The following is an 11,715-nucleotide window of genomic DNA, read 5'->3' as shown; positions in this document are numbered from 1 at the left end:
CTTTTTCCTTCATAATTGTACTGAAAGCTAATCCCTATGGAGGTATGACTTACAGAAATGACATTATTTTTATTTCTGTCAGAAATCAAGAGCAAAATGGATTTGGACACAAAGAAAACAAGTCCCCTCAATCTGAGTCTATATTGCAACTCCTGACTGAACTTAGATGCTTGCAGGCATTTTGGTGTGTACATACACAGTGGCATCGTAAAAACACTGTTAGTGCTTTTTATTACCGAGTCAGCCCAGTGCTGTGGGTGTGTGACAATAAAAGAGCAGGAGCACCTGTGTCTCCCTCTGTTTTTGGTTTTGGAGACAACTCTGAGACAACATAAGTCATTGCTCACTATGGACACGAGGATGTTCGGAGCTGCTGTGATGCTCACTCTGTCAGGTAGGGTTAAATTCAGATGTCACTTAGTGAACATTAGGACCACACTGGAATCATAGCTCCAGTGTTTTAATGCTGCTCTTAATCTCTTCAATAGGTTACTTGGGTATTTGTGCAGGTGAGGGTATCTTACCCCCAGGACCCTTGAATGGCGCTGTGGCAAGCACAGTGAAGTTCACCACCACTCTCTTACCTCCTGAGACTCCATATCTCTCCGTCGGCTGGAACTTCAAAGGGGGGAACATCATCACTTCCACCAGCAGCAACGTGACAGGGGATGGATATGACGGCAGGATCTCATTAGACCGAGCTACGGGAGCCCTGGAGCTCAGAAACCTGGTGCTCCAAGACAGTGGGGAGTACACCGTGACCATCATAGCAGACAAAGGGCTGCAGAAACAAGGAAAGACCAATCTGAATGTGTATGGTGGGTGCTCTGTGGTAGTGGTGTTATAATAATTGTCAAAATATTGTGTCTGATGTCCTGTAAGTTTTTGGCAGATAAAATTACTGATGTTATTTATATTATATGTAATTTAGACATAAATATCAATGTAATGATGATACTGATTGTTCAGTTATTATCACAGCAAAATCTACATAATGTGAGATGGTGTTTCCTGCAGCATTTTTTCAATTGATCAAAACCACAAAAAAAGTGCAAGATTTTACATCAGGTTTCAGTGGATGGATGCTGTTTGCTTTCTGCCAGCTCTGATAACAGGAGCCACCATCCGCAGCCCTGCAGACATCCTGATAGAAGATAAAAGCTCTGTCAACCTCACCTGTGAGGCCTCTGGCTCCATCAGCACCAGAATCTGGATGAAGGATGGTTGGCCTCTGCATCCCAGCAGCCGACTCAGCTTCTCCTCAGACAACAGGACAATGTCCATACGACCTGTTCACTTCTCCAACCATGGCACCTACCAGTGTCGAGTCAGCAACCCAGTCAGCACCATGACCGCAGCCCATAAGCTAACTGTCAACTGTGAGTACTGTTCACTACAGGCCCTGCAAAAATAATATTACTAAGAAAGAATGTAAAATGACAATTGTTTGTGTAGTATTGTTGAAAACTTTGTTCTCTGTGCAGTTGGACCATATAACATATCAATTACTGGACCATCAGCAGCCCAACCTGGCCAGAGGGTGATACTGCAGTGCATAGCAGACTCGGTCCCACCAGCAAACTTCAGCTGGATGTTCAACAGCAATGAGACGTATGTTAATAACTCTATGTATATCATAGAGAGTTTGGAGGCAGAAAACACAGGGAATTACACCTGCACCGCCAGAAACATGGTGACCATGCAGGAAAACTCTACAGTTCTAAATCTAAGAGGTAAAAATGGTGATGCATGAATTTAATTTTCTTAAATATCATAAGTCATCTTGAAGCCAAGTGACCTTTCAAGTGATGCCTATTATTGTCCTCTTTGCTCTGTGAAGCGTCCTGCACTGCTTCCTGCTGGTCGTTTTCAGCATTGGTGGTCAGTGCACTGACTCTAGGAGGGCTAATGTAAGAGGAACAGGTGAGCTACAGCCATTTACTGTGTTGTTGTTGTATTTTTTTTTTCAATTGCTAACCAGGGCTGCATGGTCAAAACTGAAGTCACACTGTCGAAATTCTTCACACAGTCTCAAAAACAGAAGTCTACTGTATCTGGAGCAAAGTGTGAATCACTATTCATTGCTTTCACTCACAATGTATTCAGTCGCCAAAGTACATTTAACTATTTTCTCAGTTACTACTCCACCACCTACAAAACACCAGAGTCTTGCAGCATATTTTTCATTTTTCATATTTTTCAAAACATTACACACAAACAGAATGATGGTTGTGCATTTATGCTGCAGCTACATTGAAATCTTACGTAAGAAAATCATATCAAAATATTCACAATAAAATGAAAGAATAATAATTTCAAACACAGCTGAGTGCAGTTTTCAGTTGAAAGCCATTACAATGTAGCCTTCTGTCATGATGGTTTGGTTTTGTACAAACCTCTCATTGAACCCTACTCTACAGAGAGACTCATTTCCTTGGTAGAGGACCTCCATAATCAACTTTTTGCAGCAGGGGAGAGAGGTCTAAGGTTAAGAAACACAACACTTGTTGTGTGGGATAATGTCACGTTCCACCACTCTGCTGCAGTCTCTACCTGGTTTGCTGATGTTGACAAAAAATATGTGGCCAACTGCAGAAGAGCATCCTGAGTGACACTTGTTGCCAGTGAGTGTTGTGAAGAGATGAGCTTATTTTGATGTGAAGAGTTTTGTTTGTGAGAAACTAATTAACTATTTAGCGGTGATGCAGAGTCAGACTGTGTTAAGAGTTTTGAAAAAGTAGATTCAGTATGGACCAATGCATGTCAGCAAAAAACTGTAAAGTGGTAACTTTTATGTCTTACTGCTCATATTTGCATTATGTTTTAACATTTCGTCTTTGTTATTGTTATCTTAATTTTCATTGGTTTATGTTTTTTTTTTTTCAGATTGCTCTGTGGCTGGTGTGTTTTGCTCACAATTGAAGATCCTGATCAACCAGAGAACCTACTACATGAAATATTATCGTGAACCAAGTGACTTTGAACAACCAGCTTGTGAGAAATCCGTTGATTTGAAATTAAATACATTTGTGTAAATGCATATGGAAATAACCACAGAAAATGTAAGAGTATACTGCCATCATTACATTATAGATATGCTTACAGGATTGTTCTATCTCGTGTTTTTATGTATTTCTAACATGTGAATGTATGAGGGCAAATAAAAGACTGTATGTCCTACAGTACCAAATACAAATCTGTGTGCTCATCAAATATATTACAAGCAATGATAAAGACAAAACCTTGAAGGTTTTAAGGGTCATGGTCATTTGTAGAAAGGGGGTTTCTCGAGAGAGGTGGAACACGTCAGTCCGATATCTGAGATTGATTTACTGAGTGATCATAATTCCATGATGGTCAGGTATATGTCACATGACTGAGTTGGACTTTCCTCATCGGTTGCTGTTCTTTCAAAATGAATTGGTGTAAATAATTTTTCATTGTATAGTTGGTTCATTGAGACCACCTCTCATGGTGCAATCCACGTTGTGGTTTCCTTTAACCTGTGCATTGTGGACACACAATGTTGTCTGGTGCTCAAGAATACAGTAAGTGGAATCTGCAGATTCCACTTACTGTATTCTTGAGCACCGAAAGAAGGAGAGAAGCAAACAGATAAAGGCCTGAAATCAGCATACTCACCTATGACGTGGTCCAGTCCAGCCATGATGACACAGGCTACTGTAGCCTTGTTAAAATGTCTGTAGGCCTAAATCCATGACAACGCAGTGAAATATTTTAGCACCTACGTATATGTGACTGTTTTTTCCTGGCAGCTGTTGTGTAAAACTCAGACTTCCCCTTTTGGATGACAGGAAGATCAACAGTGCTAAAAATGAGTTTCCATTGACCACACTGTTGTATTTTTCTCCTTTTCTCTCTGTTAAACATTTCACTTTTATTTGTTCCATACATGGAGATTTTCAACTCATACAGTACATTATTGAGAAAATAAATAAATAATAACAACAATAACATAATAATAAACTGTCTCTTATCAGCAAAACAAATTATATAATGTTTCCTCCCAACAAAAAACAAACCGATACTGATCACATCTGTCCTAACATAAACGGACAGAATTAGCTCCACAAAATTTCTGGGGATCCTGATCGACAAATCTCTCAATTTCAAACAACATGGTCTATTAAAAAAATTGTCCAAATATGTTGGTTTGTTTTTCAAGATGAGGCTTTTTATCCCACTTTCTGCACTTCTCACCCTATATACAAAACCTTATTTGACCCTGATATAAATTATTGTAATGTCATATGGTGCAACAAATTCCCTACTTACATTAAAAATTTTGAGATTCTCCAGAAGAAAATCATACATGCCTTATCATGGTCCGACTCTCCCACCAGACCACTCTTCCATCGCTTTAATCTTTTGAAGCATATACTGATTATACAGTAACTACCTCCAAAATGCTGAGATTATGTATCAATGTGCATAAACTCAATCATAAACTGTGTGACCTCAGTCCAACCTCTGCACACCTATAGCACTAGAAACAAACACCTCATCACAGGAAAAAGGCAAAAGCTAAAATGCACCAGTTTCAGTGTTGGACCACAGATTTGGAACGAGCTTGATGACACTCTAAAAATGTCACACTGTATTTCAAACTTTAAGAAAATCTTAAGAAACAACTATTGTATGTTTGATTGATCACGTGGGTAATTCAGTGTACCAGTGCTGTGTTTCCTCTCATCATGTTGCCCTGTGCTCCAATGCTGCCCCTAACTGCTGTGTCTTGACTTGCTTCTTTTTTTCCAATCACATACAAAGTTGCATTTGAATGCTGGGAATGTCTGTTGTGTGTCTGTCCTTTAGTGTGTTGTTGTATTTAATGTCTGTTGTGTCAAGTGTGTCTGTGAGAAATTGAGCCCCCTGTTATGAGCTTTAAGCAGCTTCCTTGGGGTGACCCCTTTTTTACACACCCAGCCATTGCAGTGATGTTAATATGTTTGTAAGATTTTTTCTGATGATGATGATGATGTGTGTGTGTGTGTGTGTGTGTGTGTGTGTGTGTGTGTGTGTGTGTGTGTGTGTGTGTGTGTGTGTGTGTGTGTGTGTGTGTGTGTGTGTGTGTGTGTGTGTGTGTGTGTGAAAATCAATCAATATAATAAAACATTTTTTAGCTCTCTTAACGCTTGACAAAGACACAGAACAGTATTGTATGGAAACATTTTACATGCATTTTCCTGACTTGCCTTATAGACCGGTAATTTAGATGCAGGCAACAAGCTGAGATTGACCAACTGAAACAGGCAAAGCTTGATTAGCCTGTTGAACACCTGGGACTAATTTAGCCGGTGACTCTGATTGGTGGAGATAATCATACATCACTTTTCTGAGATTCAGTTTCCCTCAGGAGGTTTGACATGTAGTCACTGGTGCGAGGCCTTAAATGAATGCCCTGTTCTGCTGTATGCTCTTTTGTTTCTTCAACAGTGGTATCATCCAGAATCTCAACTAACACTGTCAGCTGAAGTGAGCTGAGCTCTTTTGACTGACAGTCTACACCAGATGGTAATAAATGTGTGAAACTGAGTTATTGCATATGTGAATGTGGGTCTACATGAAGCTGGATACTGTGGAAACGGAGCAAACTGCAATAACACAGGGAACTGCAGCTATCTAAAGAATCAACATGCTGCAGCCACATACATCAAAATAAAGTAGCTGTTGAAACGTATCTTCTCAGTCATGATGGAAATTAAAAATCAATAATCCTGAATCTGAGGGTAAGATATTAATGCCCACATTAAAATTCAGTACAGATGAATGAACCCACACAGCATAATGACGATAAACACTGTCAGGTGAAACCATAAATAAGGATTATTCCAAACACATCTGAAGAAGAATCAGTCACTGGAATAAATTAAATGAGTGAAGAGGCAAGCAAGCACACACAATCACCATGCCTCACTAGTGCAAGTACAAGTAAGAAAAAGTCGATGTTAAAATAAAAATGTCATATGTTAATCCAGACCACGTTCTCCCTATCCTCTGCAGGGGCCTGAACAGCTGTTACCATCATGTTTGTTGCAGCCTTGGGTCTTTCACCTCCATTTCATCATGATTTACATAAGTGAGTTTCATATTACAAACAAAGTTTTTATACAACATCTATCATAATTTGACCCCCCTTAAACCCCTGCGGGTGCAGACACAGAAAGTGATGTGAAAGTCAACCATGAAGCACATCCACAAACCACCACCCACAGAGCAAAGAAAGTTGAGCACTGTTTTACTCTCATTTTGTCAGAGAAGGAATCACTTCTCAAGATCTGATTAAAAATATTATCAATAATAGGATTTTCCAAATAAATCAAAGAGATTGTGGATTAGCACACATTTACAGAGGCTATAATTTCCCCTTCCATTTGATGCATATAGGACATTTGTAAATTGTAACCCTGTTCTCTTTCTCTCTTTTTGTTATCTTCACATACTCAAACTCACTGATTCTCCTATTTATGAGGATGTTGAAATGAAAAATCAAATGTTCAATCAATCAGCCTACTATCTACAAAAGTGAACTTCTAATATGACATTATCATTACAATTTCCACTTTTTTTTTCAGAGACTACATTATTATCTGACATAATGACTACTATGCACTTGTAAATAATGAAGCATAATTCTCAGACTTGTTCAAGTGCTACATTCAATCAATCAATCAATTTATTTATTTCGGGCATGTCAATTTAAATCATCATCATCACACTTCATCTTAGTTCAATAATACAATGCACATGGCCGAAAGGGAAAGCGGGAGAAGCAAAAGCTTATCTAGTCCCGCCCCCATTTACATTTATAGCACATACAACTGTATATTCCAAGCATTACAGTACATGTATTAACAGAAGAACATCAGATTAAACATTAGCCTACGTTTTCATTTTAAGGCTCATTTGGACTCATTTGTAGCATTTTTTATTTAATCTCATTCAAGTCATGTTTGTGTTTGTAGTTTGTCATCACTCACAAACGACACAGAAATATCTGGCATGCAATAGTCTTCTTTTGTTCTTTAATTTCCGCTTTGCGACAGCCTACTTTCAACACCCAACTGATATGATCTGAGAGCGTGATTGAGCGTGATTCAGAAAAGGCACAGGTTTCAGCACGTGTAATAGACAGTACTATAATTTGACCACACGATGTCACTGTTACCCTGCTTGGTAAACCGGCCACAAGAAGAGAGCACTGAGAACTAATGCGGGTTGATGAATCACACTCCAACACTGAGGAGAGAAGTGACCCTCAAAGAGTTTGGACAGAGTTTCATTCCTGGTTAAAGCCTCAAACATGGACGCCTCCTTCTCTGTCCTGCTGTGGTGGACAGTTTAATTCATGTGTTGAGTCACACACACGTGGAGCTACGTAGCTACACACCTCTAATGTTGATGTATTTTCTTTTTTTCTTTGTTTTATGTGTGGATGTTCAGGTATGTGGACTCACAACTCAGCACTGTTTTTTATCAGTAGTGTATCAGTCACTGGTGTTGCATTGCTGTTGTTGCAGATTGCGTGTTGACAACTCCAGACTGTTCCTGTTCAGATTTGTATTTTTTTTTTCTGTCCGTGAGACACAGCGTCACAAATCTTGAGACATTGCTTCTCGCGTGTTGTCTTTCAGTGTTTTCGGCAGCTGGAGCACAGAGAGTGTGAATCGTGTTGCTCTGTAAGTTTCCTGCATGTTGATGTGAAAGCTGATAGCTTGCAGCTACAAAAATGGTGATAGTTTCTAAAGCTGTCACTTTATGCTAGTTGCTGTTTTAAATTAATGTGACTCACAGTAGTCTAACAGTAGCCTAATGTACCTAACCTCCTAAATTGAGGACTATTTTATTGTAGCCTACTGTATTATAAGGTTCTATTTTTATTTTCTCCACCAGTTGTAGTTGTTCACAATGAAAGCTTGCAGCAATTCACCTTTCATGCTGCTGAAGTTGATTTTCATCACAGTACTACTACCAGGTAAGAGTAAGAGTGTTTCAAACTTTTACTGTAGCCTACTTCTACTTGATTTTATTTATTTATTTATTTATTTGAATACAATGCAGATTTGTACATGTTCATGTAGAATAATTGGAGGTGGGTAATTTTTAAAATGATTTGAAACCATTAGGATCACTTTTGTTTAACTTCAGTTGTTAAAATTCTGCCTTAATTGACCCGCACAGTTGGTTGAGACAGTAAAATAGTGAAATAAGATTTTAACCAAACCGCCCTTCATGTCATTTTTTTTCTAGTTCAAGAGGCTCAGCACCTGAACTTCTTGCCTGAAGTGACTGGATATATCGGACAAGATGTTACCCTGCCATGTGAATTCATCCAAGGATCACAAAATGTCAATATTACACAGAGTCAGTGGAAACTCCTGCAACCACACGGAGAGCCAATCACCATCATTGTTGTTAATAGCCTGCATGGAGAAAATATTCCTGACTCTCCTCTGAAGGAGAGAGTGGCACCTGATGAACAATCACTGATCATTAAAGGTGTTGAAATGACAGATGCTGGGTCCTACATGTGCAGCGTGACAACCTTCCCTCTTGGTGCTTTTGAGGGAACAACTAATCTTGTTATTCGAGGTGAGTATATAAAGTGTTTTACACAAACTGCTGCTGTAAATAATTAAAGTGTAGACTTGATGCCCGACCACTAAGCAAAAAGCTGATGAGAAATTCCATGTTGCCATATAATGACTTAAAATTGGGGAGACGTTTCATATTAGATTAGATTATTAGTTACTATTAGTTACTAGTTTAACCTCACTCTCTCCATCACTGATCAATTTAGAGTAACAAGGTAATTAAGTGGGAACAATAGATGCCTTATATACTGGACTGTTCTTACCCATACTTTATTGTACAAAATGAAAACACTATTAATCTGTTACTGGTCTCAAATAACTGCAAGAGCTCAAAAAATACTTTCATATGATTGACACAGTCATGTTTCTATTCCCAGAACAGATGCCGTTATCACCAGGGGAGGTTTCTGCTATAGTGATTGCTGTCATTCTGTTGGTTGGGATCATGGCAGCCATTGTTTACTTGATCTTTATCAGAAGGTATGTGTCTCAGATGTGTATTTTGTGTAGGAGTACTCGCACAAGCCGTAAAAAGAAACATCTTCCCGTAATCAAGACTCTTACATCATAAGATGTCAGTAATATATCAGCATTAATCATTCTTTAATACATAATAAGTTATTCATGTTGACGGTTATGGTTATTGGATTTTGTGGTCACCCATCGGTCTATATCTATATATACTCCTGTATATAGAGTTCCTGTATCTATATTTATACATATATAGAGACCAATGGGTGACCAGTTACAGTACAGGAAAAACTGTAGTAAAAGGAAAAGAGAACAGACCACATGGCCACAAGCCATGTGCAAAACTACACATAATGTTTTTTGTTGTTGTTGGTCATATAATTTTTTTTCTTTATTTGTTTTTATTTTATTCAAATATTTTTCTGAATTAAATATCTTGTCACTAAATTCTATATTCATAGATTTGACCAAGATTTTTTACTCTCCATCGTTGCAAACATGTTTTGAATTAATAGTCCAATTCATCCATGTCTCGTAGAGGTGAATTGATTAGTTAAAGCAGAAGTAAGCGGAATGTTTGTGTTAAAGCAGAAGTAAGCGATCCGGTCGTTTTGGCTAATGCTGCGTTCCAGTTCGGCTCAGAGCAGAGCAGAGGGACCGAGAGAACCGTGTTTCGGTCCAAACACTCTATGTAAGTGATTGCTGTCGGAAGATATAACTATTTAAGACTTATATTAACACAAAAATATCGCTTACTTCTGCTTTAAAGCAGAAGTGAGTGATCCGGTCGTTTTCGCTAATGCTGCGTTCCAGGCAGGCTTTTGAAATCATAAATTACAGCTTCAAGTCACAACTTACGACTTTGTAGCGTTCCAGGCAACCCACTCGTGTTTTTCCGACCTGTTTTACCGGTGAAAGTCACTATAACGGCCACTCGTAACTTCCGACCCGTGAAATCGTACCGGTACGTCTTTTTGTACAGTCTATGTACCAGATCGAACTGGTACGACTTCACAGGTCGGAAAAAAACGAGTTTCCTTGAACGCACCATAACAGTCGTCGTCCCTACGTCGCCACATTCACGGCGTTCCTTGGCTGCACACACAGCCCTGCATGCCGTTCTCTCTCCTCATTGGATAAAAACTGTAGGATACGATAAATGTTTTCTCTTCGGCTCAGAGCAGAGCAGAGTGACTGACAGACCCGTGATTCAGACCAAACACTCTATGTAAGTGATTGCTGTCGGAAGATATAACTATTTAAGACTTATATTAACACAAATATATCACTCACTTCTGCTTTAATATAAGTCTTAAATAGTTATATCTTCCGACGGCAATCACTTACATAGAGTGTTTGGTCTGAAACACGGGTCTGTCAGTCACTCTGCTCTGCTGTAAGCCGAGGAGAAAACTTTCCTTGTATCCTACAACCTTTATCCAATGAGGAGAGAGAACGGCATAAACGGGCGGTCCTCTCTGTGTGTGCAGCCAAGGGATGCGCGTGAATGTGGTGACGTAGGGACGAGGGTGGGGACTGCTAACTCCATCTGCTGACAAGAAGTTAGCCAAAACGACCGGATCGCTTACTTCTGCTTTAATTTACTGATTAGTTGTTCTTCAGAAAATTAACAAGTGTTTTTAAAACTTTTGTCAGTTGTCTGTGCAGCTTCTTAAATTGAGATAGAAATGTTGCTGTCTTCTTTGTTTTACACCATTTTATAATATTTCTGAATATGGACATTGAATTGAACAAAACAAGACAAAAGATTGTTTTTTTTAAATATCTAATAGACTTAACAATTGATCAGTCAGAATCAGCAGATTTATGTATCAGTAATTAAAAGAATAATCAGTTTTAGCCTTAAGTTCCAAAAACCTGTGAGTTAATTCCTGGCAAGAAAAACTAATTGCAGAACTTTTGATTCCTTGACTCAGGCATGATTCTTCAGTCAGACACATCTTCATAGGTGAGAACAGAACATCTTCACCCTTACATCTACATGCTTTTCCACTACAGTCTGTTTAATCTTTTATAAAACATACTTTAAATCTTTTGTTGGTGTTCAGTTGCCTTGAATAAAGTCTCTCTGTCCCAGATACAAGGGGTACGCCGACGGATGCGTCCAGGCCATCTATTACTGTAAGAGATCAGGTGAGCTGGTTAGAATTTAAGTTTAAAGCGAGATAAGAAGGAGAGATGATTGTTGTTTTAGGATAGCAACGGGATGATGATACAAATAAACAAGTGTGTCACTACATTTCAGTTCTCTCTCTCTCTATCTCTCTTACTCACAGGATGTGGTCTACTCTGATGTCAAGTTCAAACCATTCAGAGATGTGACTCCCTCGTCAAATAATGAACACACAGACACCATGTATGCTGATGTTACATACGCCAAGGTTGTTGTGGGTCAGCCCCCAACATGAGAATGAAAAAGAGACTTTTAAAGGCTTTTAAAGCTGCTGTATGCAAATTGCATTTAATGTGGTAATGTTTTGTAAAATCAGTATATTCAGACATATATCAGTTAGATCACCTGCACCTTCTTTTTACTTTCTCACATTATTTTTTGTTTCTTTATTTAAATTGGTCTGTGCAAACCGGATGTGTGTTTCACATACTGTAT

The 11,715-nt window shown here is 38.8% G+C and overlaps 2 protein-coding genes across 2 annotated transcripts; both read left to right on the top strand.

The window, feature by feature from the left end:
- Positions 1–348: 348 nt before the first annotated feature.
- Positions 349–1,920, top strand: LOC310999240 (cell adhesion molecule CEACAM6-like; the record flags this gene model as incomplete). The annotated part of the gene is made up of 5 exons (XM_083989564.1): positions 349–394; positions 489–818; positions 1,104–1,379; positions 1,485–1,733; positions 1,841–1,920. The coding sequence occupies 5 exons, from the start codon at positions 349–351 to the stop codon at positions 1,912–1,914; spliced, it is 975 nt and encodes a 324-aa protein (XP_083845690.1). The 3' UTR covers positions 1,915–1,920.
- Positions 1,921–8,416: 6,496 nt separating this feature from the next.
- On the top strand, positions 8,417–11,515 carry LOC310999238 (uncharacterized protein; the record flags this gene model as incomplete). Its single annotated transcript, XM_083989562.1, has 5 exons — positions 8,417–8,613; positions 8,993–9,095; positions 11,024–11,055; positions 11,185–11,228; positions 11,384–11,515. The coding sequence occupies exons 1-5, from the start codon at positions 8,529–8,531 to the stop codon at positions 11,513–11,515; spliced, it is 396 nt and encodes a 131-aa protein (XP_083845688.1). The 5' UTR covers positions 8,417–8,528.
- Between the last annotated feature and the right edge of the window lie 200 nt (positions 11,516–11,715).

The sequence above is a fragment of the Trachurus trachurus genome (assembly GCF_905171665.1).
Source record: "Trachurus trachurus genome assembly, chromosome: 16".
NCBI lineage: Eukaryota > Metazoa > Chordata > Actinopteri > Carangiformes > Carangidae > Trachurus > Trachurus trachurus.
The sequence above is the reverse complement of the archived record's forward strand: the minus strand, read 5'-3'. Positions and strand labels throughout refer to the sequence as shown.